We start from the raw sequence: 27,637 nt of genomic DNA, 5'->3' as shown, positions 1-27,637 counted from the left end.
GATTAATCCAAGTGTGTTCATGATTAATGTGATATTTTTGTGTTTAATCAGGTGAGTTAATTCATTCATTTTGACAGCCTTAGTTTAAACATATCAATTAGCGAAAATGCGTTAGCATGCTAATGTTAGCTTGCTAACATAGCAGAAGTTAACATACTTGCAAGATGTCAAGTGTGAAAATAGTGATTGATAGATAAACATGTATAATTGAGTTAAATTGTTAGTAGGGCTGCAACTAACGATTCATTTGATAATCGATTAATCTGTCGATTATTACTTCGATTAATCGATTAATAATCGGATAAAAGAGACAAACTACATTTCTATCCTTTCCAGTATTATATTGGGGGAAAAAACAGCATACTGGCACCATACTTATTATTTTGATTATTGTTTCTCAGCTGTTTGTACATGTTGCAGTTTATAAATAAAAGTTAATAAAATAAAAATAAAAATATTTAAAAAATAATAATAATTGCCTCTGCGCATGCGCATAGCATAGATCCAACGAATCGATGACTAAATTAATCGCCAACTATTTTTATAATCTATTTTAATCGATTTATTCGATTAGTTGTTGCAGCCCTAATTGTTAGCATAAGACGTTAGCAGAGTGCATGTATGGTCAAAAATAAATTACATGTTTAATCTAGGTGTGTTCATGATTAATACAATATTTTTTTGTGATTAATCACGTGAGTTAATTTCTTCATTTTGACAGCCCTAGTTTAAACATATGAATTGGTGAAATTGCTAGCGTAAAACGTTAGCATGCTAATGTTAGCTTGCTTAACATAGGAGAAGTTAACATATTTGCAAGATGTTGTCAAAGTTATTCCCAGGTTAGAACATGTATTAACAAGCTAAATTGCTGGCATAAGACTTTAGCAGAGAGCTTGTACGATCAAAAATAAATTGCATGATTAATCTAAGCGTGTTCATGATTAATACGATCATTTTGTTGTAATTAATCACACGAGTTAACTCGTTCATTTTGACAGCCCTAAAAACAATTTAAAACAAGGGGAACTAATACAGTAAGGAAGGGAATCATCTGGCCCCATTCCTGGTTGGATCTTATGTGAGCGGAAGAGGGGGAGGGCATTAATCATTTTGCAATGCAGTCTGCTGAAAATGGTGGAAAGTGCCACTCTACATAGCAACTGACCCTGTGGTCAAAGTTGGAACTGCCACAAAACACATTTTAAGGTATCCAACACTTTACTGCTAAAGTGAATAGTGCACCCAGCCAATTCGTCACGTTTCATATGTCAGGTAAACCGTGACAAATGGGGCCATATGATTCCCCTTCCTACTGTGCATGTGAGTACCCTATTTTTCGGACTATAAGTCGCAGTTTTTTTCGGGGGTGCGACTTATACTCAGGAGCGACCTATGTGTGAAATTATTAACACATTACCGTAAAATATCAAATAATATTATTTCGCTCGTTCACGTAAGAGACTAGACGTATAAGATTTCATGGGATTTAGCGATTAGGAGTGACAGATTGTTTGGTAAACGTATAGCATGTTCTATATGTTATAGTTATTTGAATGACTCTTACCATAATATGTTACGTTAACATACCAGGCACGTTCTCAGTTGGTTATTTATGCCTCATATAACGTACACTTATTCAGCCTGTTGTTCACTATTCTTTATTTATTTTAAATTGCCTTTCAAATGTCTATTCTTGGTGTTGTGTTTTATCAAATAAATTTCCCCCAAAAATGCGACTTATACTCCAGTGCGACTTATATATGTTTTTTTCCTTCTTTATTATGCATTGTCGGCCGGTGCGACTTATACTCCGGAGCGACTTATACTCCGAAAATTACGGTAATCCAAAAAGCTGCCAAGAATAGTATTGAAGTATGCAATGTGAACGTTAAAACTACAACTACTACAATTTGTATCCAGTTTTCTGTCGTTCAGACAGTTGAGTTCAAAGGTCACAGTGAGGCCACAGGATCAGTTTGTCAAACAAATACTGTTAGCACATGCAAGTTAGGGGATAACCTAAAATAAACACGTTTTAAGGTTAACGAGTGTAAAAAGAGCAGCATATATTGTTTACTCTTTGTGGAAACAAGTCTAGCCACACATACTAGTGGCTGGGCTAAATATGGAACACATCTTTATTGTTTATGTTCGCTTTTTTGGCTATGGGTCTGCTGCGGGCACCTTTTTTTTTTTTTTTACACGCAAAAATGGCCTCAGATCTTCTCAGGAGAGGCTCTGATTAAAGACATGTGTGGCAAAGTCGGGTGTTTCCTGAAATACAAGCGCGCCCGTGCATCTGTTTGTAATTGCAACACTGCTGCTTGTTCAACTGGGGCCGTCGCACAAAAGCTTGCCTTTTAAGGCTCGTTACAAAAGCAGTCTAGCATGTTTAGAAGGTGCAGTGAAGAATAAAAGTGTTTGATACAAAATTGGCATTTATAAACAAGAGAGATACGGTATTACCACTTATTTCCTGTTTTGTGCTTTTATTTTCTTGGCTTCGGCCTCCACTTCCTGTGCTTGCAGGGGTAGAGGAGCACACCTGCTACCTATCATCCATTTGTGTGTTGGTTTGTTAGTTTACATTTGACAAACGTTTCCGCAGCATTCTGCCCTTTTCCCTCATCTTTGTAGCCAGGATTTACACTCCCGACCTCCATGGTAAGTGCTTTGTGTCAACTACTGTTACTTTAGGACATTTGACTCAAGTAGAAGCAAAGTGCTCAACTCATTCAGGACATTTAGCACTCTCTCTACTTAGCGATGTCATGCTAGGTGCTAGCTGGTTTTAATTAACTGAATCAATTAATTCAAACCAAATCATTGCACTTTATAACAGTATGGAGCTATATTACGGCCAGACGTTTTGTACTTGAAAGAATAGACTTTGAAACTGCAAAATTCAGTTTTAATGTTGAATTTTGAAATATACATCTGGATATTCAAAATGAAAATAAGTGCACATAATTATATACTTATTATACACTTTGGTAATTCTTTTAATCAATTGTTTATTTTCCGTTATCACTTTCATATATTTTGATATTTTAGCATCTGGGTTTTTTCAGATTGAAATAAATTTTTTCACAGTAAAATGTAGGGATGTCCGATAATGTCTTTTTTGCCCATATTGTCCAACTCTTAATTACCGATACCTATATCAACCGATACCGATATATACAGTCGTGGAATTCACACATTATTGTGCCTAATTTGGACAACCAGGTATAGTGAAGATAAGGTACTTTTAAAAAAAATTAATAAAATAAGATAAATAAATTAAAAACATTTTGTTGAATAAAAAATAAAGTAAAACAATATAAAAACAGTTACATAGAAACTTGTAATTAATGAAAATGAGTAAAATTAACTGTTAAAGGTTAGTACTATTAGTGGACCAGCAGCACGCACAATCATGTGTGCTTACGGATTGTATCCCTTGCAGACTGTATTGATATATATTGATATATAACAGGGGTAGGAAACCTGTGGCTCTTTTGATGACTGCATCTGGCTCTCAGATAAATCTTAGCTGACATTGCTTAACACGATAAGTAATGAATAATTCCGCTGGTAATCACAGTCTTAAAAATAACGTTCAAAATACAAAACATTCTCATGCATTTTAATCCAGCCATCCATTTTCTACCGCACCTGTTCAAGAAGTTGCATTAATGGTAAGAAGTATTTTATTTACTATTGGTTAGCTTCATAATAACAATGTTATTAAAAAGAATAAGAGACTTATGATACTCTAAAAATGTTGGTCTGACTAAAAAATGCACACATTTAGTTGTATTCAGTGTTAAAAAATATTATATGGCTCTCATGGAAATACATTTTAAAATATTTGGCTTTCGTGGCTCTCTCAGCCAAAAAGGTTCCCGACCCCTGATATATAATGTAGGAACCAGAATATTAATAACAGAAAGAAACAACCCTTTTGTGTGAATGAGTGTCAATGGGGGAGGGAGGTTTTTTGGGTTGGTGCACTAATTGTAAGTGTATCTTGTGTTTTTTTTTGGTGATTTAATTAAAAAAAACAACAACAAAAAAACGATACCGATAATTTCCGATATTACATTTTAAAGCATTTATCGGCCGATAATATCGGCAGACCGATATTATCGGACATCTCTAGTAAAATATTTTGTTCAGTTTAAGATTTTTTTTTTATTAAATTTTTTTAACGTGATTTTGGGGCTTAAACTGAGAGGGGCGTGGAAAAAAACAAACATCAAAATATATGAACGTTATAAAGAATTAATTAAAAAATAATTACAAGACTGAATCATAATTTTATTCAACCTGAAAAAGTTTTTTCCCCCAAAAAAATGTTACATCAAAACTTGATTCTACAGAATAAAGCTAAGTCATGTACCGTATTTTTCGGACTATAAGTCGCTCCGGAGTATAAGTCGCACCGGCAGAAAATGCATAATAAAGAAGGAAAAAAACATATATAAGTCGCACTGGAGTATAAGTCGCAGTTTTGGGGGAAATTTATTTGATAAAATCCAACACCAAGAATAGACATTTGAAAGGCAATTTAAAATAAATAAAGAATAGTGAACAACAAGCTGAATAAGTGTACGTTATATGAGGCATAAATAACCAACTGAGAACGTGCCTGGTATGTTAACGTAACGTATTATGGTAAGAGTCATTCAAATAACTAACATATAGAACATGCTATACGTTTACCAAACAATCTGTCACTCCTAATCGCTAAATCCCATGAAATCTTATACGTCTAGTCTCTTACGTGAATGAGCTAAATATTATTTGATATTTTACGGTAATGTGTTAATAATTTCACACATAAGTCGCTCCTGAGTATAAGTCGCACCCCCGGCCAAACTATGTAAAAAACTGTGACTTATAGTCCGAAAAATACGGTATATTGTACATTAGCATTATCTTGTTAGCATGTTACCATTTTAAGTATATTTTATAGGTACAGTATAAAACTAAAAGTCACAGATATTGAAACTTGGCATTACCTTGCTAGCATGCTGACTGTTACCATGTTAGTATTTTAAGTACATTTTGTAGGTACAGTATAAAGCTAAGTCATAGATATTGTACATTAGCATTACCTTAGCATGTTAACATTTTAAGTATATTTTATAAGTACAGTTTAAAACTAGAAGTGACAGATATTGTTTATTGGCTCTATCTTGCTAGCATGCTGACTGTTAACAGGCTAGCATTTTAGGTACAGTATACAACTAGAAGTCAAAAATAGCTTACATTTGCATTGTCTTAGCATGCTAACTGTTAGCATGTTAACATTTTAAGTACACTTTATAGGTACAGTATAAAACTAGAAGTCACATATATTGTTTATTGGCTCTATCTTGCTAGCATGCTGACTGTTAACAGGCTAGCATTTTAGGTACATTTTGTATATCGATATATCGCTCAGCCCTAATTTGAACTCACATTTAATCAACAGCTGAGCTAGCTTCCGGGGTTGGCCGACATGGTCTCACAAGATGTAGTTTCTCTTTAAATATCCTTCTAGAAAATGGCCTTGCAAATATATGTGTTGTCTTGTCTAATTATAAAAGATGCAGACGAGGCGTGTTGGCTGACTTCTTAAAGTTTACTCCACAGCGTGCTCATCCAAAACTTCCCGCTGCCGGCATGTCTACATTCCACAACCTAAATGTGGCTACTGCGCATGCTCTACATTACTGTGGAATACTGGGTAATGGAGTTATTATGTTACCTAGCTCATAACATCACTATATATCTGCTTTAGGCCATCTAGAAGGCCTTACTGACAACAACTTGTGATCTGATTGGCTATTGCAACTGTCTGTCAAATGTTTGTGTCCGTTCACTTACAGCACACAGACGCCAGCATTGCTGAATCTGAAGGCCTCGGACAGATTTCGTATAGCATGGCAACATAAGCTACCTGAATTCTGATTGGATAAAAACTCTATAAACTAAAAACAACAGCGCTGAAAGGAGCAAAATATGACATTAAGAGAATATGAATACTTTTAGATATTTAGGTAAAGCAAATAGAAAATTCCTTTTATCTTTAATAATGATCATGTTTTCTGGTTATGTTAGGCCAACAGAGAAGGCCTTGCTGGCCCTGACGGCACACCTACTGTACAGATGATATAAATGTCCTTTTTCATAGTTTGTAAGTCAACATTGAAGAGTTATGACATGTCATGTTTTACAGTGTAGTGTGAGTGCGGTCATGTGACCCCCTCCCCTGCATGTTGCCTCAGTCTCTGCATCCCGAGATCGAGCCCTTAAACCTAAAATAATGCAAAATACTTGTTGCTACATGACAATAAATTCATTTTTTTTACCCGTACACTTTCTCATGCACTCCAGATTGTTGATATTTGGATAAGCTAAGAGTGCTTTTGACCTTCTGTATTTCTTACTGTTTCTTTAACACAGAGCTTAAATTGGCTAATCATTTGAAACATGACAGTAGAGTAATACTTCCCATAATGCTTGAACACGATAAATGCCAAGAGGTCCTAAAAATGTTGTGGAGTGCGTGTTGGCCACACAGGCTGTTTGCTCTCCCAGGCCACAAAGATGGCTCCCCCGCTTTATGTCCGCCTGTAAAGCTGCAGTGAAAGGAATCCTCACACCAAGACAGACACTGTGACCGCAGCATTTTTTCACACCTGTCTAGGAATTTTAACTTGCACATGAGTGGTAAAAAAAAAACATCCAACTCCGCTGTTCAAGATGGCCAATATTTCCTATTGTGCAGTTTTTGCTAACATGGATTGAGAGTGCATTTTATTGCTGTTTACTTATTTAAACAATAGTCAAAAATAAGGTGATCAATGTACAAAATTAGTCCCGCCGTGAGCACACCAAAACTACAAACAAGTGACTTGGTCACGGTCGTATGTAACCCCGCCAAAATAAAACCTCACTCTCAGCTCCACAACCAGCCGCTCACTCTCTCCCAAACGTCCCTGATGCATTCAGGGACACCCAAACTGTCGGACATCCTACCACCAAACATAACGCTGTGTCAATTTAATACCAATGGGAAAAATGTTTATTGCGATCTGAAAGAGTTACTTGTATCCATCCATCCATCCATTTTCTACAGCTTGTCCCTTTCGGGGTATTATTATTATTATTATTTTTGCATTAGTGTTTAATTTAGTCTCACAATAATATCCTTCTAGTGTTGTCCCGATACCAATATTTTGGCACTGGTACCAAAATGTATTTTGATACTTTTTGGTACTTTTTGGCACTTTTCTAAATAAAGGGGACCACAAAAAATGGCATTATTGTCTTTATTTTAACAAAAAATCTTACGGTACATTAAACATATGTTTTTTATTGCATTGGAAGAACAATTTTGTCCTTAGATAAAATCGTGAACATACTACACAACTTGTCTTTTAGTAGTAAGTAAACAAACAAAGGCTCCTAATTAGTCTGCTGACATATGCAATAACGTATTGTCATTTATCATTCTATTATTTTGTCAAAATTATTAAGGACAAGTGGTAGAAAATGGATTATTAATCTACTTGTTCATTTACTGTTAACATCTGCTTACTTTCTCTTTTAACACTACACTTCTGTTAAAATGTAATAATCACTCATTCTTCTGTTTGTATGCTTTACATTAGTTTTGGATGATACCACAAATTTAGATATCAATCCAATACCAAGTACTTACAGGATCATACATTGGTCATATTCAAAGTGTCCAGGGACATATTTCCTGAGTTTATAAACATACTGGTAATATGAATGTTGAAAAAACAAAAGAAGATTTTGTGATGCTAAAAAATATCGATGTAATCACAGTAGTATCGACTAGATACGTGCCTGTACTTGGTATCATTGTAGTGGATGTCAGGTGTAGATCCACCAATGTTTAGCTATTCCTCGTCCTGCAAGGATGATACTTATAAGAAACGTACTTTTTTTGTCGCCATGGAGGTGAGGATTAGTGATTTAGAAGTAGCTAAAACACTGCAGACTGGGGATGGACTTTAGTCGCTAGCGAGCTAGCCATGTCTTAAAGCACCTCTTCCTGAGGGTGTTTCAGTGTTATAACTTCACCATTAGCTTTAGGTTTTTAAGCAAAACGCGTCCGTTCTCCCTTTTCTGTGCACACACTGTCTGTTTGTAAGTACTCCGTGATTGTGCGCTGCCGAACATGCTCCTCTGCTCGTAAACCAGCAATGTCATGACGTGACGACGACGGGGGGGCGGTGGACCGATATGCGGTACTATACTAATACGAGTATACCGTACAACCCTATATCCTTGTATCGGCCACCAAAATGTATTGACCCAGACCTACTTCCTGCTCCCTCTGCGGTGTTTTTTTCCTTCAGATTTCCTTTTCAACTGAAAATTTGTATTTTCATACTTCAGTCTTTTCGTCTCTCACACACACTTAAGTTCAGTTGTATGTTTGTGAGATCATTTCACCTGTGTGTGTGTTTGTGTGTGAGCGCGCGCAAGGTTTTTACGAGTGTGAAATGGAAAACCTCTCTTATACTATGGCTAGGCTATACATTTAATGAGGGTTAGCATTAGTTGTTAACGTTGCTACATCACTATCATTAGCAAAGCTACTCAGTTTCCCCTAAACTGCCAAGATACCGTTATTGGCGTGGTCACCATGACATCAAGTAATTTGCATAATTTGCTATGATTTTCTTAAAAGGCTCAAAAAATGTATACCATATTTTTCGGACTATAAGTCGCAGTTTTTTTCATAGTTTGGCCGGGGGTGCGACTTATACTCAGGAGCGACTTATGTGTGAAATTATTAACACATTACCGTAAAATATCAAATAATATTATTTAGCTCATTCACGTAAGAGACTAGACGTATAAGATTTCATGGGATTTAGCGATTAGGAGTGACAGATTGTTTGTTTGGTAAACGTATTGCATGTTCTATATGTTATAGTTATTTGAATGACTCTTACCATAATATGTTACGTTAACATACCAGGCACGTTCTCAGTTGGTTATTTATGCGTCATATAACGTACACTTATTCAGCGTGTTGTTCACTATTCTTTATTTATTTTAAATTGCCTTTCAAATGTCTATTCTTGGTGTTGGGTTTTATCAAATACATTTCCCCCAAAAATGCAGCTTATACTCCAGTGCGACTTATGTTTTTTTCCTTCTTTATTATGCATTTTCGGCCGGTGCGACTTATACTCCGGAGCGACTTATACTCCGAAAAATACGGTACATGCATTGAAAACAAACCTATTAACATATTTTTATCATTTTGCCATATTTTCAATTGTTGCAGCCTTTTGTACAATGTACTTTTTAATGACTTTTAAAAAAATTAAAAACTGGCAATAGATTTAGCCTTTTCTTCTGGTGTTATTGAATGTAGTTGTAGGTGTTATAGAACTTGCTTTGCGCTGTTGCTCAAGTTGGACTTTCTCTTTTTGTAAGCCGCCACTGTCCTTTTAATATTTGCACATTTTGTAGATGGCTGTTCGTGGGTATATCTGAGATAAATAAATTGAAATAAATAAATAAATTAAAAAAATTATATATATATATATATATATATATATATATATATATATATATATATATATATATATATATTACGTCCACATCACAGACATGCTGACAATGCTCCAGACAGTCACAATGGCATGCGTTTTTTTCAGTAGTGCGGTTTTCGGTACATCGCTTGTCAATAGTGCTCAAATAATAGGCTATATATATGTCAATTCATACTGTTACGACCAGCTAATGTTTATGTTGGTTTGGATTTAATGTCAGTTATTCCTAACGGTGATTGGCGTAGAATGAGGAAGTGTTGTGTGTCCGGGGGAAGCGCGGACTCAGAAACTAAAGTGTTTGCCCGAGAGGTAAAACCTGTTGGAATTTGTTATTATAAGATTGGTAATAAAAGTTAAAAATAGCGTTCGACTTTGTGATTTCGTCTGGGAGCTACAATAAATTATAGTACTTGAATTTGTTTTCAAGTAAAACAAAACAACAACAAAAAAACCTATACGTAGTATGTTGCAGAGGTTAATTTAGCCTACTGATGTGTATATATAAATGGTTGATTTATACAGGCTAGTAAGGTAAAGTTTTGGAGAATGAAAGCAACGCAGGAAAATCTAAAATTAGCCATTTCAGACCACTGCAAGAGGGAAAACCATCTAATGAACTGGGAGGCTGCCAAGGTCATTAAAATGGAAAGCAACAAATTCCATCGGTGGATCAAAGAGGCGGTTGCAATCAGGAATAGGGCCCCAAAGACTGTCAACAGGGACGAAGGAGCCTACCAACTACCTCACACCTGGGACACAGTCCTGCAGGGCTGCCCCCGGCCGCTTGGTAGACATCCAGACGACAGGGGGCACCCCGCCCTACCCCTGGCGCACGCCAGGGGACACCGCCATCCCACCACCTCAGGTGGGATGGAAAAATCCATATAACACGTCACAGACGACGTCACGCTAACATCACGTGACACCTCTGATGAAGGCTGCAGAAGCAAGATAGCCGAAACTTGTCAGGTACAAAACTTGACCTTACTAACCTATATAATCAACCATTTATATATAACAAAAAAAAACTTATTTTCAAGGTGTGGCGGTAATGAAAATGCCGTGGTGTGACATTAAGGAGAAACCCTGTTACTGTGTGATTGTGTTGTAGTTTATGTGCTAAAAGTTGGAAGAGGGCGGGTTGCTAATGCTCACAACACTTTAGTAAGTTAGCTCCCTCTGACCAGGAGATTAAGTTTGCAAACAGCCCTTTTTTTCTTTCTTTTTTTTTAAAGACCCATTCAAAAGACTTGACTCCTTCGCAAACGTCACATCTCCACCAGAAAGCAGTTGGCCATCACTGATTCAAACCACCTGCTCATGTTTCTTAATCTGCCTTCAAACAGTTCTAAATGTAAAAAAAAAGATGTGAGCACAAAAATTCCCAACATAAACTGTCTAATCAAAACGTATGTTTTTTTGTGTAGATGAAGCAGAAACAGCAAAGTATGACAATGCTAACATGTATTTATATATTTATTTAACCTTTTATTTATCCAGGGTCAGACAATTTAACAGATTTTCATTTGCATTGTTGACTTGGCAAAGAGGCACCTTTACATGTCAGATGTTGACGTGTGAAATTATAGATAGCTCTCAGCAGTTCACAAATGTTAACATGCAGGGGTAAAGTGTTGGAACATAAATGAATGTTTAAGATGGACAAATACTTTTCAAGCGTAAAACATACACGGAGAATGTCTGCAACTTGTGGACGACAGAGCCGACAGTGGACAATAAGGAAGCCTTTAGTGGTTCTATATGATGCAAGCAGTGAATATGTGCTAATGTTGGCATGGTAATATTGGCATGCTAATATTAAATAAGTTAACATACTTCTTAGATGACGCCAAGCATCAAAATCCCTGTTTTCTTAGGTTTAAACATACACAATTGACAAAAAAAGCTACCATAAAATGTTAGCACACTAACATTAGCATGATAACACGTAACTGAATAAGAGGAAATACCAAAAGTGGCAAGGCAGTACCGTATTATTCGGACTAAGTCGCAGTTTTTTTCGACTTATACTCAGGAGCGACTTGTGTGAAATTATTAACACATTACCGTAAAATATCAAATTATTTAGCTCATTCACGTAAGAGACTAGACGTATAAGATTTCATGGGATTTAGCGATCAGGAGTGACAGATTGTTTGGTAAACGTATAGCATGTTCTATATGTTATAGTTATTTGAATGACTCTTACCATAATATGTTACGTTAACATACCAGGCACGTTCTCAGTTGGTTATTTATGCCTCATATAACGTACACTTATTCAGCCTGTTGTTCACTATTCTTTATTTATTTAAAATTACCTTTCAAATGTCTATTCTTGGTGTTGGGTTTTATCAAATAAATTTCCCCAAAAAATCTGACTTATACTCCAGTGCGACTTATGTTTTTTTCCTTCTTTATTATGCATTTTCGGCAGGTGCGACTTATACTCCGAAAAATACGGTACTATCATGTTCCCTCACCATGTCTAGTATATATGTTTATATTTTGAGTAAAAGTAAAACTTTTAATGTGCTAATAGTTAGCATGCCAGCACCAAGCAAGATGGCATTTCCTGAATGTACTGAACATTTTAGACGTTGGAACGGTTAAAATCCGTAGAGAAATGAGGCTCACTCGGACATTTTAAATCACTTCCATTAATATTGATGGGGGGGGGGGGGCATGTTTTTTGCCCATATTTTTATGAGTTAAATAGTAAAACATTTTAATATGCTAATGGTTAGTATACTACCACCTAGCAAAATAGCATGTCCAAATGTACTGTTCATTTTGATGTTGGAATGGTTAAAATCCGTAGAGAAATGAGAACCAGGACATTTTAAATCAGTTCTATTCATATGAATGGGGGGGACATGTTCTCTGCCCGTTGAAGTGCATCGTTTATTTGGCCTGAGAGAAACCTGACTGGACGGGCTGTCATGTGACTTCAAAGGAGATCGTCTCATTGGCTGCAGCTGGGGCGCTGCCATTTTTACAATGACAGAGCATTTTCTGTGAAATTTTCGAAGAACATGTCAAAGTTTGATTGTGGCCAAATCCTTAGGTATATTTTGATACTTGGCGCTGTCTTAGTAATATGTTAACGTTTCCTTTGTCATCATGCTAACATTAGCAAGCTAATGTTTTATGCTAGCTTTAAATAATTTTGTTTCAACCTCAATATCATAGATTTCGATATTTGGCGCCATCTTAGAAGTATGCTAACTCCTCATATACTAGCATGCTAACGTTTTACGTTGGAATTTTTGCTAAGTTTACGCAATTAAAAGGAAAAACCATGGCTTTAGAAATTTGGTGCCATCTTAGAAGTAACTTCTATGTCATCATGCTAACATTTTATGGTAGATTTTTTTTTTTAGCTAATTTTATGTTTAAACCTCAATATCATAGATTTTGATACTTGCCGCCATCTTATAAGTATGTTAACTTCTATATTAACATGCTCAAGTTAACATGTTAACATTTTGTGTTGGAGTTTTTGCAAATGTTGTGCAATTAAACATAAAAACCATGGCTTTAGATATTTGGCGTCATCTTAGAAGCACGCTAACTTTTCCTATGTCATCATGATAACAATAGCATGTTAAAATTTTGTGCTCGCTTTTTTAGCTAATTTTATGTTTAAACCTCTATCGTAGATTTTGATTGCCGCCATCTTAGAAGTATGTTAACTTCTCCTATAATAGCATGCTAACGTTAGCAATTTCCGATAATTTCACCCAATAAAACGTAAAAACCATGGCTTTAGATACTTGGCGTAATCTTAGAAGTAGACTAACTTCAATTGATCACGGGCAAGAGGTTCACAGCAGAGATAGCAGGCTTCATAATAATTTCCGTGGGAATTTTCTAGTTATTACTGTTAGTTATAATTAAGAGTACAGTAATTTGACACTGAGCTCTGTTTTTATTGCCATCGAGTGTTTACTGAAGTTCATGCAATATAAAACGAGCAAAACATTATATAGTATTTTTCAAATTTTTGTGGAAATCCTGTGCTTTTTAAGGTTCAAGGAACACTTAAAACATTAACAAATTCATATAATCCCAAGGTTTTTCAATGTTGATGAAGAAAAAAAAGCCTTAAAACATTAACTTTTGCTGCTAATGATTAAAAAAGCTGGCGCGAATTCAGGTCATTTAGGGCAGAACAATCACAACAAAAGCCTGTAAAATCCCGGGACTGATTAATGATTAAAAGCAGGCTAAAAATGTTTGTTTTGAGACAAACATAAATATAAAACAGTTTTTGCATGTTTAAAGCTATTTTATCAATACTTTTTCAACTACAGTGCAAGACCCTCCCCATCTATATAAACTGCAAAAAATGCCCTCCCTGCCCTAACTATAAGCTAAAAAGCCAGGGAAGGAGCAGATTTCCAATTACATGGGCGTAAGAGTAACATTTGCAAATCATTTGTGGTAAAGCTGGCACAGATTAGAACATCTCGGTTGGGAAAAAAATAAACGATAGCTCTTTCTTGGTAATTACGGCTGAAGAGGCAAAGGTTTGCAAGGACTAAATACAATAACATATGACTCTGCAAAGACAAACAAATGAGCTCACACTGCAGCTTCTCTCGCTCTGCAAAATACCTCATAAGTGTTTGTTTACGTGAGGATGGCGAAGTAGCAGATGTTGGGAGTTTGTATGGAAACACTTCAGAATTAGACAATCTATTTGTAAACTGCAGTCGGGAAGTGAAACTATGTGAAGGATGAACTAGCGTGCGTTAGATGTTGTGTGATGGTAGCTGGATTTATAGTATGATATCAAAGTGTTTGTCATCCAATTTACACAGAAATAGGGCTGCACAATTAATCAAATGTTAATTGTGATCACGATTTTGGCCGCTATTATTAAATGAGGGTGATGGTAATTTAAAAAAAAAAACACTTTCGCTGCATCTAAGCACTCCGACTCGTTTCCCGAAACCCGAAAATGCGCCCATGAAACAACAACCAACGCCAAAACGAGTTGCACGGCAAAGCTGCGTTGGTGTTTACATCCAAACAAATTGTCAAGTTGTGGAGACACGTTAAGCCTTAACACTTCCCTTCTTTTCTAAACCGCCATCGTTTGAATGCGTTGTAAAGCTGGTTGCTAACAGAGCGGGCCGCCTGACACCGGCGCAAAGCCCAGACTAACTGCTACAAAAGTGGAGGTACCCAAAATTCAGACTACCGTAACATCAACCGTACACCGAGGGACCCCGTATCTAAGGCTGCAGCTAACGATTATTTTTCTATCGATTAATCTATAGATTATTTTTTTCGATTAATCGGTTAATCTTTAGATTATTTTTTCGATTAATCTATAGATTATTTTTCCTTTTGCCGATTATTTTTTTATTTAAAATGAAGATGAAAAAATAAATGTAGGCCAGTTTTTTCAAAAGGCATGACTTTTATTTACAAAAAAAAAAAGTATGGCCACTCAGTCAACATTGACAACACCATGACAAAATATTCTGTAACAATGTAAACATTTAAAACTTTTAACATTTAACAAAAGTAAAAGTAGCTTATTTGCTTTTTAATGTGCAAATATAAAAGTAAACATCCAGTGCAAATCTTAATATTCTGCAAAAGTATAAGCATTTCAAAAGTAAAAGTATTGCTTATTTTGCTTTAAAATGTGCAAAAATAAAGATAAACATCCAATACAAAAAAGTGCAAAACGAAATATTCTGTAACAGTGTAAACATTTCAACAAAAGTAAAAGTATTGCTTATTTTGCATAATAACACAACAATGATAGTATGATTAAAGTGAAAGTTAATTGTTCGTTTGTACATAGTATATGTAACTGTTAATGTTGTAAAAGGTATTTGCACAACTAATTAACGTTAGCGTTAAAAAGGAGCGCGTCTTTGTAAACACTGAACAGGCACGCCAAGCGCGCCTCTCAGAGCGAAACAGTGTTTTAGTTTATGAATTTACAACGCAGATACAAATGACACATTCATGTTTTTGTGTAATGATGACAACGTATACTCACGCGGACGATTGACTAGTTGATGGTGATGGCAAGAACGCTGTCGGGTGTTTTCTTTTCAAATGTTCGTTCATAACCGTTGTGCTGCTATGATAGGCCATTTCCGCTCGACACAGTGTGCATACAACAACTGTCAAGTGTTTTGCTTTTTTCGCTGTGCTTATCCCACACTTGAAGGGATGTACCAATGCTGAATGTGGCTTCTGGATTTCACTCAAAAGACCAGACCGTATTTATTTTTTCCTTTTATTTTCCTTTAGTTTGCAACAGTTTTTCCAACGAAGAAACAGCGTCTTTTTTCTTCTTTAGTCTTTTTAGCTGTCTTTAGCAGTGTTAGTAGACTTTAGTAGACTTTAGTTTGTTTAGCTGTCATTAGCTGTCTTTAGTAGCCTTTAGTAGACTTTAGTTTCTTTAGCTGTCATTAGCTGTCTTTAGTAGCCTTTACCTTCTTTAGTAGCCTTTAGCTTATTTAGTAGCCTTTAGCTTCTTTAGTAGGTGAAAAATCTTTAAGGACACAACGCCACAAGATTAACATGCTGTAAAAAATCTATCAATTATCAATCCCATAATTTACAATTATAAATTAGGCTATCAAACTCTTAACCATTAAACAAGTGCAAGAAAATAGACACATCTTTTCCCTTTAAGTTAAAACAGATCTCAACATAAATGCACCAAGATACATATAAAATACATTTAACACCAGAAACACAATAGATAAATGCAGCAGAAAGCCCAATATGCAAATACATAAATACCTAACAAATTAACCACCTATTTTAGATACATATTTAAAATCCATATTCAATATAAATATATTATTAATTTAGCAGTGAAACACTCAATCTTAAACGCTGTCTACTGGTAGAAAAATGCCCCTTTTTCTATGCCCTCACCAGCAGCCAATGATCCAACACAGTTAAATCCAACACTTTAAGTTGAGCGACTTCACCCTCCTGATGAAGCAAACTGCTCCAACATTTATCAAACTAAGCAAAGAATATCAACACTTCCTTACTAAACAACAGTTACACAAACACCGTGTGTATTTAGCCTCCAGACTAAGCACGCTACATGCACACAACTCCCCCGCACCACCATCTCACCAGCGCAACAGGTGCGCCACACCCACAAAGAGAAATAAAGTGCGATCTTACCGGCTGTCCGTTCAGCTTTTGGTTTTGGTACACTTTTGGCACAACTCTGGGTTATCTGTAATGAACTAAACCTTTCTCCACTCTGCGCTGGCGTCTTTTGTACTCCTTGATTTGACACAGCGGTCTAATTACCGGGCTCGCGCACCAGCAGATGATACGGGAGTGCGCCGCATTATACCTGCGCGTGAACGTAAACTGATCGGCTCTGATCATATAAGCCGACTGGCCGAAATAATGCCGAATTATATACATTTCCTGGGGTTGCCTAGGTGAATAGGGATGCGGATGTGCTCTAAGATAAAATATAATTTTATTAAGTGGGGTTTGGCTGGTTGCTAAGCAGCCACGGTTGCGAGCTCGCACGTCATCTGACGAGACAGCTGTTCGCCGCTACATTATTAGGCCGTTTATTGAAATACTCCCACACTTTTGACGTGCTTTTTCCCCTCGCTCGCACCGCTCGCATCGTCTGCTTTGCGCTCCGCCATGACGGTAGTGTGACGTAAATATGCGACGCGTCGACGCACAAAAACGGCGTCAACGTATTTACGTAACCGATGACGTCGACTACGTCGACGCGTCGTTTCAGCCTTACCCGTATCCATCCACTTGTCAAAGACACGCCAAAATAACGGACGCAATAACGTTTTATTTGCCCAAAGACATATGTCCTATATAAACTGTGAGCAGTACAATTAATGTGTTCTTTTGTAAGTGCCGTTAGTGCATAATCTTATTTTTTCACTTGTTTGCACTTTATGATCGCACTCTGCAATGGCATATTTATTTTAATTAGCTCTTTGCTTTTTGTGCATTTTATTTTCTATTAATGAATTGTTTTTTATAGTTTCAATTTTAAATGAAAGCCAAATTTACATACTGTTTGTTTCAAATGGAAAGTGTAATAAAATGTGTTAACAATAAATAATTGTGATTGGTAATCGTGATTTCAATATTGATGAAAATAATTGTGATTATTATTTTGGCCCTACACAGAAGTGATGCTGTAGTCTGCGGCGTAGTGAACATTTCATACGGAAAGATATCGTTAGCTGTGCTCGTAAGGATGTAACGGTATTGATAAACCGTGGTTAAAACTCCAGATAATTATTACGATGATCGTGAAACCATGATGAATAAGCACTATCAATCAATTTTACGGACCACTGCTCTTTTACTGAAGACGCAAGCTATCTTAAATGCTAACATGTATACAAGAGACATTAATGTCTTTCCCTGTTTAATGTTTGTCTTAAATCATTACAACACTCTAAAACTGTACAAATTAAAATGGAAGAAGATAAATGTTTTTAAACACTGAAATAACAGTAAGCAGAGAAGCATAACGATTTTGTGTATTTATAAAACTTGGTGAAAACATTTTAGTGTGTATACTTTTTGAGCACATTCAACAATACCGTGATAACAGTCATAAATTTGGTTCAATGTGGAATTTTCATATGGTTACATGATCCCAGCTCATTCACACACTGACAGAATCCCACTCGGATAACTACATGAATGATGATTAGGGATGGGTATTGTTCACATTTGAACTGATACGGTGCCAATTCCGATACAGGTACTTTACGGTACCAATTTTTGGTACTTTTGTGAATTTTTAAATATTTATTGATAATAAAATTATTTTTTTATTGTAACATTTAAAAATGAGCTAATGATAACTGTGCTGCCAGTTATTACATTTGAGTCTCATTTGCACCACAGTTGCACTTCCAAGACCGTAGATGGCAGTACTGTATAGGCTATCTATGGTATGTTTAACTAGGAAGTAGCTTTTTCCAGGAAGCTGAATGTTATGTGGGGTCCTACAAAGTGATTATACTCCAAGTATTGTGCTTATTACAAACCAGCTGTTTGGTTGTGATTTTCTTTACTTAATTTGGAGGTGTTTAAATCGCCATGTAAAATCACTAATGCTAAGAGTAGCCTGTCTATGGCAAATCCAATGTAAATTAGCATCAAGCTGGCACATTTTGGAAGAGCGTAGCCTTACTTTATGTTCGAGCATTTTCGATCAAGCATACTAGCTTTGTTGGCGTTAAATTACAAGATTACTTAGGAGTTTGGCTGAGTCGGCCCTGAGTGCTGCTTGATTGTTTCGTGTCCGTGTGTTTAGTCTACAACCGGATGTGACGTCACGTGCAACACAGGTATCGGACTATGGCACTGTTTGTACCGAGGTAATTCGGTCGGTGCCTATTAAAGTACCGAATTCGATAAGCACCCCTAGTGGTGATGCTGATGTATCCAATTGCTGTCAACTCAACAAGGTGGGAGGAGTTAGACGTTGGCGTTAAACATCACACTCCAGTTCACTTTCACTTTCAAACAGGCAACATCCCGCCTCTACGGCTTTGATACTAACTTCGAAGCCGTAAATAGTTGAGGTCAACTGTGTTCGAACTGTCAAGAAAATATGTCTTGAGGGCATTATGATTTATGGATATTGTCTGAAAACTTTTTTACTTTACTAAGTGTTTCTTTCTCCCATATTTATCTGTAACCATCCGCAGGCTACTGGTTACAGTTGCATAATGCATAATTGATGTACACCATGCAAAGTTAGGAAGAACTATGAAAAATACTTTGCGTTTTATCAGTGTGCGCACCAGATTGTAATGCATATTGTCACGTCCATCAATTGCAAATCGGGACGAGTAAGTTTTTGTAGGTATCGACCAATTTTATAGACACTATCTGGTACTATCTGATACGCAATATAAAACGGCACCCTATATCGATACCTTTTGTTGCACTTGACAAGCAAACATATTTATAGCGGACTGCTTCGAGATCATTTTTGTATTTTCCATGCCAGCAAAGCCAACATGCATGCAAAAGTAAAGCTCTAATTTTCAAAATGCACTAGCTTGATGCTAAATTACATGCTACTAATTATTGTTGGCAATGTCAACACCTTCAAATCTGGCAAGTTCAACAAAAGACAAGACCTTCAACTTGATGTCAAAGACTACTTCTACCCTAGGACACAGGTGTCCTAATCCCTTTATATGGCCCGCGAAAGCCTGTGCATTTATAAAGTACCGTATTTTTCGGAGTATAAGTCGCTCCGGAGTATAAGCCGCACTGGCCGAAAATGCATAATAAAGAAGGAAAAAAACACAAGTCGCATTTTTGGGGGAAATTTATTTGATAAAACCCAACACCAAGAATAGACATTTGAAAGGCAATTTAAAATAAAGAATAGTGAACAACAGACTGAATAAGTGTACGTTATATGACGCATAAATAACCAACTGAGAACGTGCCTGGTATGTTAACGTAACATATTATGGTAAGAGTCATTCAAATAACTATAACATATAGAACATGCTATACGTTTACCAAACAATCTGTCACTCCTAACCGCTAAATCCCATGAAATCTTATACGTCTAGTCCAGGGGTCGGCAACCCGCGGCTCTAGAGCTGCATGCGGCTCTTTAGCGCCGCCTTAGTGGCTCTCTGGAGCTTTTTCAAAAATGTATGAAAAATGGAAAAAGATGGGGCGAAAAAATATATTTTTAGTTTTAATATGGTTTCTGTAGGAGGACAAACATGACACAAACCTCCCTAATTGTTACAAAGCACACTGTTTATATTAAACATGCTTCACTGATTCGAGTGTTTGGCGAGTGCCGTTTTGTCCTACTAATTATGGCGGTCCTTGAACTCACCGTAGTTTGTTTACATGTACAACTTTCTCCGACTTTCTAGGACGTGTTTTATGCCACTTCTTTTTCTGTCTCATTTTGTTCACCAAACTTTTAAGGTTGTGCATGAATGCACAAAGGTGAGTTTTGTTAATGTTATTGACTTGTGTGGAGTGCTAATCAGACATATTTGGTCACTGCATGACTGCAAGCTAATCAATGCTAACATGCTATTTAGGCTAGCTATATGTACATATTGCATCATTATGCCTCATTTGTAGCTATATTTGAGGTCATTTAGTTTCCTTTAAGTCCTCTTAATTCTATTTATATCTCATGACACACTATCTGTATGTAATATGGCTTTTAATTTTTTGTGGCTCCAGACAGATTTGTTTTTGTATTTTTGGGTTGCCGACCCCTGGTGTAGTCTCTTACGTGAATGAGCTAAGTAATATTATTTGATATTTTACAGTAATGTGTTAATAATTTCACACATAAGTCGCTCCTGAGTATAAGTCGCACCCCCGGCCAAACTATGGAAAAAAAACTGCGACTTATAGTCCGAAAAATACGGTACTTCATCTTTTCTTTTCTTACTAAATATACCTGTTATTTCCAGTTTGATGGAAAACAATGCATACTTATCTGTTAAACTTTAATATAATCTAATGCATCAAATATTTAATCATACATTCCAAACATTTTTAAAAATCAAAAATACATAATTATCTGCTTGACCTATAATTTTAGTGCCTTATCGGTGTAAAAATTACTATAGATTTTACGATAAACTAGCAGATCAGTCGCCAGAATGTTACTGTTAGTGGTACCAGTGTTCCTTTTACAGAAAATACAACTGTAGATATTACCATAAAAACTGGCAGCTTAGTCACCATAATTTTAGAATCGTAAAGTTTTTTTGTTTTGTTCCATTAACAGTAATATACTGTAAAAAAAAAAACACCTTTTCTCCATAAAACATTTTTAATGGTAACATTCTGGTGACTGATTTGCCATTTTACATAAAAACATTTAATGGAATGCATAGGCAGTTCTTACATATCTTGAGGCAAATCCTCCTACATTAATATTCATATTATTCACCGTCACACGCCGCCCTCTCAGGGCAGCCATAACTGTGATGTGGCCCTCAATGAAAATGAGCTTGACAGCCGTGCCTACAAACTGAAATGCATGCATACTAAGCAAATATGACGAAGTAAAAGTTAAAGTTAAAGTACCAATGATTGTCACACACACACTAGGTGTGGCGAGATTATTCTCTGCATTTGACCCATCACCCTTGATCACCCCCTGGGAGGTGAGGGGAGCAGTGGGCAGCAGCGGTGGCCGCGCCCGGGAATCATTTTGGTGATTTAACCCCCAATTCCAACCCTTGATGCTGAGTGCCAAGCAGGGAGGTAATGGGTCCCATTTTTATAGTCTTTGGTATGACTCGGCCGGGGTTTGAACTCACAACCTACCGATCTCAGGGCGGACACTCTAACCACTAGGCCACTGAGTAGGTTTAAAGAACAAGATATACCGTTGCAACTGGACAGCAAAGTTATCAGTGTTAAAAAAGTTATTAAACAAATGAACATTTATTATTACATGAACACACAAAAGTACCAGAAATTGGTATCGGTTCAAATGTGAAAGTACCCATCCCTAATTGCAAGTCCAGGTGCGTATGCTAACAGACACGACGGCAAAAATGTACCGTATTTGAAAATATTTTTCATTGCAGGCTCTAATCCTCTGCTTACTGATTCTCATCCTTACACTGGCCTTCTCCCTGAACAACGGCAACAGTAAGAAAGGTAAGTTTCATTACATGTTGGTCAGCCATAGATGGAGCATATAGAACCTCACAGACCTCACCGTAAGGAATTTGAAGTATGTGCTGTATTGTGCAAATGTATCGCCGCGCGTAAAATTTCCACTCTTGCAACACGACCTTGGTGCCACTATGGCCGGGAGCTAAATGTTGTATTTGGGGTTTTTTTGGCTTTTGGATCATTTTGTAAGGCTTGTTTTGTCTATTGAGTAATAATAAATAGATACTTTTTCACCGGACTGAAGTTTGCTTCCAGTTCACCAGCCTGGAATACTCCTAGTCGATAACAAACTGATACTTTTTACTTGAAATGTTATGATCTTTGAATACTTTAGTCACCAAACAATATAACAGCAATATAAAATATTGTGTAAAGAATCAGTCTTACAAAAGTTTATGAAACTCTTAATCTATTTGTGAAAATGTAAACCAGGCACATTTTAACCCCTTTTTACGCAAGTTAGTCCAGGTCCAGATTTAAAATCACTGTTTATCGATTATTCCACAGACCCTGAAGGTTCATAAACACGTTTGAATGTTTTTCACCTCAACCTGGACTAATGTGCTCTACATGCTCCCAAAAAAGGGTCACTTGCACAAATCAAGAACTGTTTTTATGAATGTTTAGGATCCGTAGATTAATCTAAATAGTAAATGGTAAATGGGTTGTACTTGTATAGCGCTTTTCTACCTTTTTAAGGAACTCAAAGCGCTTTGACACTATTTCCACATTCACCCATTCACACACACACACACACATTCACACATTCACACACACTATCTAGTCCAGATTAGAGAATTGTTAGTGGAGTGGTTTTTGATGTGGACCACGACTAAAAAAGGGTTAAAAAGGTTGCATTTTAACAGAATAAAGGTTTCGCAATCTTTAGGGTCTGTGGGATAATCTAGTCCAGATAATAATAAAAAAAAATAATAATAATAGTAGTAGTAGTAGATGATTTTATTTATATTGCATTTTAGAAATTAAGTACATTTTTTGTTTTTTTTAAACCTGGACGAGGGATGTAACGTTAAAGGATAATGATAATCTTGGTAAAACTCCCGATGGTTTATTGCCATGTTGTCAACAAAACTGTGATTGATAGATCTTAAATGCTAAAATGAAAACGAGGCATTAACATCTTTCCTTACTAGGAAACGTCATACACCAATCTAAACTTGTAAAAAAAAACTCATTGTCTGAACTACTATAGAGTATTTAGATTGGTCATAAAGAACAAAGTGATCGATATACACTTGACAGTCGGGGGTAACATTTTTTTAAATTTTCGACTGAATCGTGATTCTTTTTTGTAACGATTCTTAAACCATTTTTGTATTTATTTTTTAAAAATGTCCAGTCCAGCCACTCAGGCAAATCATATAGTTGATGTAGAAGATCAAATATACTATACAGATTTACTTTACATAAGAGTATACTTCTCTTGCTGTCTTATTTGTATTTGACTTTTTTAAATGTTTGGGTAGAATTTTATTCAACAAAACCAAGAAAGTATATTGTCTATTTTAGTTACAAAAAAATAATTAAAAAAACTTGGTTAAAAGATTTTAGTGACTGTATAAGCACTTTTTAAACACATTCAACAATACCGCGATAACTGTGATATGAAATTTTGATATCGTTGCATCCCTAATCTGGACTAATGTGGTCTACATGCTTAAACAAGGGTTAAATGTGCCTGTATTGCAAAAAAACAGAATAAAGGCTTCACGAATCAGAAACTGTTTTATGGACATTTAAGCACTATAGATTAATCCAGTCCAGAGTTGAGAATTTTAAGTAGTTGTGGTTAATGTGGACTTGGACTAATGAGGTCTATGTGCATAGAAAAAATTGGGGTTAAATGTGCCTTCTCAAATGTGAACAGGATTATTATATGGAAATGTAACATTCATAAACAGTTTTTTGGATTTGTGAAACTCTTTGTGGACCACACTAGTCCATGTCCAGATAAAGAAAAAAACCTGTGCTCTGATGAATCATCAGGGTCCGTGCTATAATCCAGTGCAATTTTGAGGAACCCAGTTATGGTGTTTGTTTATTTCAAACATGCATACAATTACAATATGATACATCACATAATTACACTTTCTCATTACAGCCTGTCTGAAAAGCAGTAGGAAGAAGCAGAACTTATTTAATCTTACCCCTTTTTGTTTCATAGTAAATACTGATTTGTTGCTACTTATTCTGTAAAACAATGAATAAATCAGTAAATGGACAAACAAGTAAATAATTATTATATACATAGTTTTCATAAAAAGGTATTTAAAAATAATGGTTCACATTTTGAGATTAATAATGAGATGAATAATATAATCTCCTTATCAGGAATTTTCTTCTTTGTACTTTGAACACAGTTTCTTAAACTGGAACATTTTAGTTCATTGTTTGATTTCTTTGCCTAATCATTCCATAATTTAATTCCACGTATCGATATATATACTAAAGTATTGTAAACTAGATTATTCTCTCAGGTTATATTTATCTTGTTGAAAATAATTGTTGTACATTCTCGGGAAGCAGGTTTTAGTTTGCTTTGTGCATCATTTTAGCTGTTTGCAAATGCACCAAATTATTGAATATTCAGGTATATTAGTATTCATGGATGAAATAGGGTTACATGTGTCTTTATTGCGTTTTCACAAATAGAATAAAAGTTTCAGATTTTTTTTAATGAATCTTCCGGGTTGTGGGATAATCAATCAATATTAGTCCTAGACTAATGTGGTCTACATCAGTGGTCCCCAACCTTTTTGTAGCTGCGGACCGGTCAACGCTTGAAAATTAGGGGGGGGGTGGAATTTATTTATTTATTTTTTCATAAAGAAATACAATCATGTGTGCTTACGGACAGTATCCCTGCAGACTGTATTGATCTATATTCATATATAATGTATATATTGTTTTTTATGTTGATTTAATAAAAAATAATTTAATTTTTTTATTTTTTTTATTTTTATTTCTTGTGCGGTGGTTGGGGACCACTGGTCTACATGATTAAAAAGGGGTGATATGTGTGTATTATAAAATCGAGTTAAAGTTCTACAAACCATAAACTTGGATTCCTTACACCTCTGTTTTTGTTAGTTTTTTGTAATTTTTTGCATTCATTCAATGATTGCATATCAAGTAAAAAGTATCAATCTGGTATCAACTATCAGTATCGCCCACCATTGGAAGCAAACACCAGCCCTGTTACTTTCTTACACTTTGAGGGATATTTTGGGCCCCCAGAATGCCCTCCTGTTTACCAGGAAGTCCCGATTAGTAATTGAAACCCTGCTAAAGTGATGGACATCTTATTTTATCACATTTAACTGAAATCCCAACTGGTTTCAAACTGGTCCTGCAACCCCCTTAGAAGCTCTGTTGTCCAAATGTTCTCTTGCTGACTCTGCGGCTTCCCCCATCTTGGGCGGGGTGCCTTCTCTGTTGTGGCACCACCCTTTGACTTGTATGTCCTATTTAACATCAGATGAAAAACATATGGAAGGAATCGGACTTCAAACCGCAACTTTATTTAGACATGAGACAGATCTGCTTTGTGTGGGATTTGTACCAAAAATCTGTTTAAAAATAGAAGAAATGACAGTAAGAACGCTTCCATTGATTCCTTTCGCGAGAGTTTCTCCTCACCTACTCCCACCACAGAAACTTGACTCTTGAGACCAGAAATGGGCCGTTTTGGGGGTTATTTTTTTTCACTTCTGGTCTGGCAAGGCAGTAAGTTTCTCAGCATCATGCTGAGAAAGCCAGCCGGGAGCAATCGAGCCGAGCGATGGACTGCGCCTTCTTGGGTTGGAGTCGCCTTGTAGATGAGAAGAAACATTTCAGGAAATACGTCATCCTTTTAGAGAAACATTTATCATCCATATACCCTTGAGATAGTCTTGTGACTGTTTATTATGGTAGGAGTGTGCAGCTGCTCTGTCTCATACTGAGATATTTTAATGCTCTTGTGTCGCTAAATAACAAATATCACAAGTGTGTTGGAAATGCAAAAAAACAATAAACAATGTAAATCTAAACTGAGTTATTTTTGTAAAGAAAGATGTCAGGTATGGTTTACTGTAAGAAAGGAGATTAATAAGCATGTCCAAACCAGCCCAAAAAAAGACTTTCCATCTGAAACAGGGTTTCTGCAGGTATCAACAAATCTAATTTAATGTGTCATGTTTTTTTTTAAAACCAATTTAATGCCCTTGTCCTACTGCAGATCAATATTATACTGTGCAGGGACAAGTGGTAGAAAATGGATGGGTGGATGGATGGTCAAAACATTACAATTGTCTGTGCGGGAAAAAAAAAGTAAGCATTTGACAATGATGATCTAGAATAGTTTAAAAGCAAAAATTTTACATTACCTGTTACTTTCTAATGAAATAGAATTGGTTCACAAGACTGTTTTAATCAAATGTATTTTTCTGGAGTGGTAGCAGCAGCTGCCAGTTGTGGTGGCATCGAGGCGACAGCAGAAGTTGCTTTGTTGGTCACTCCAAATAAATTTGGCGCCGTTTAATCGCCAACTTGTGATTCGCTAATAGCATGTAGGATTTCACTCCATTAAAGTTTTTTGCCTCTGGACATCAAATGTAATGCTTTTTAATGGCATTTAAAACCTTAATTTTTTGCAAAATCCATTCAATTACTTTTCACGCTTTTTAATGAACAGTTTCAATGAACTTTTAAATAAACAGCCTTTTAGTAATTAAGTCATACTTTTTATTACAAAAGCAGAAAAAAAAGTTTTATTTTATTTAACAACAAATCAAGGATAGAGTAAAAGGTTCAATATATTGATTTAAACATTTTATTTTTATTTTTTTATTTTTTTTTAAACATTTATTTTGTGCTGAATTACGTATGCATGTATTAGTTTCACTCCCAAAAATATACCATTATACTTTAATATAAATAGATGTTACAGGGTGGTGGTGGTAACTGAAATTCTTAAAACACTGCTCAAAAGCACCTGGTCTGCCAGAGAATAAGATGACGTGGCAAGAGAGATCAATGTTGCCAACGTAGGGAAATTGTCGCTATATTAAGGGAGAAGTCAACCTATGAGTGAAGTGAATAACATTTATATAACGCTTTACATAGTGCAACCCATTATCTAAGTTACATTTAAACCAGTGTGGGTGACACTGGGAGCAAGTGGGTAAAGTGTCTTGCCTAAGGACACAACGGCAGTGACTAAGATGGTGGAAGTGGATATCGAAGCTGGAACCCTCAAATGTCTGGCACGGCCAACCTACCAACCGAGCCACGCCGCTGCCTATGGGTGACTCGTTTCGATATTGATATCAGTCCGATGTCAGCAAAAAACAATTATC

The 27,637-nt window shown here is 36.0% G+C and overlaps 1 protein-coding gene across 1 annotated transcript in view; it reads left to right on the top strand.

The window, feature by feature from the left end:
- The window catches only part of enpp1 (ectonucleotide pyrophosphatase/phosphodiesterase 1), a 92,155-nt gene that overhangs the window by 5,964 nt on the left and 58,554 nt on the right, over nucleotides 1–27,637 (top strand). Inside the window, exon 3 of the mRNA XM_061986678.2 lies at nucleotides 22,187–22,259. Within this exon, the coding sequence (XP_061842662.2) occupies nucleotides 22,187–22,259 (73 nt within the window). The remainder of the gene's footprint in view (nucleotides 1–22,186; nucleotides 22,260–27,637) is intronic.

The sequence above is a fragment of the Nerophis lumbriciformis genome, linkage group LG26, assembly GCF_033978685.3.
Source record: "Nerophis lumbriciformis linkage group LG26, RoL_Nlum_v2.1, whole genome shotgun sequence".
In the NCBI taxonomy this organism is placed as follows: domain Eukaryota; kingdom Metazoa; phylum Chordata; class Actinopteri; order Syngnathiformes; family Syngnathidae; genus Nerophis; species Nerophis lumbriciformis.
This window is presented reverse-complemented; position numbering and strand designations above follow the sequence as displayed.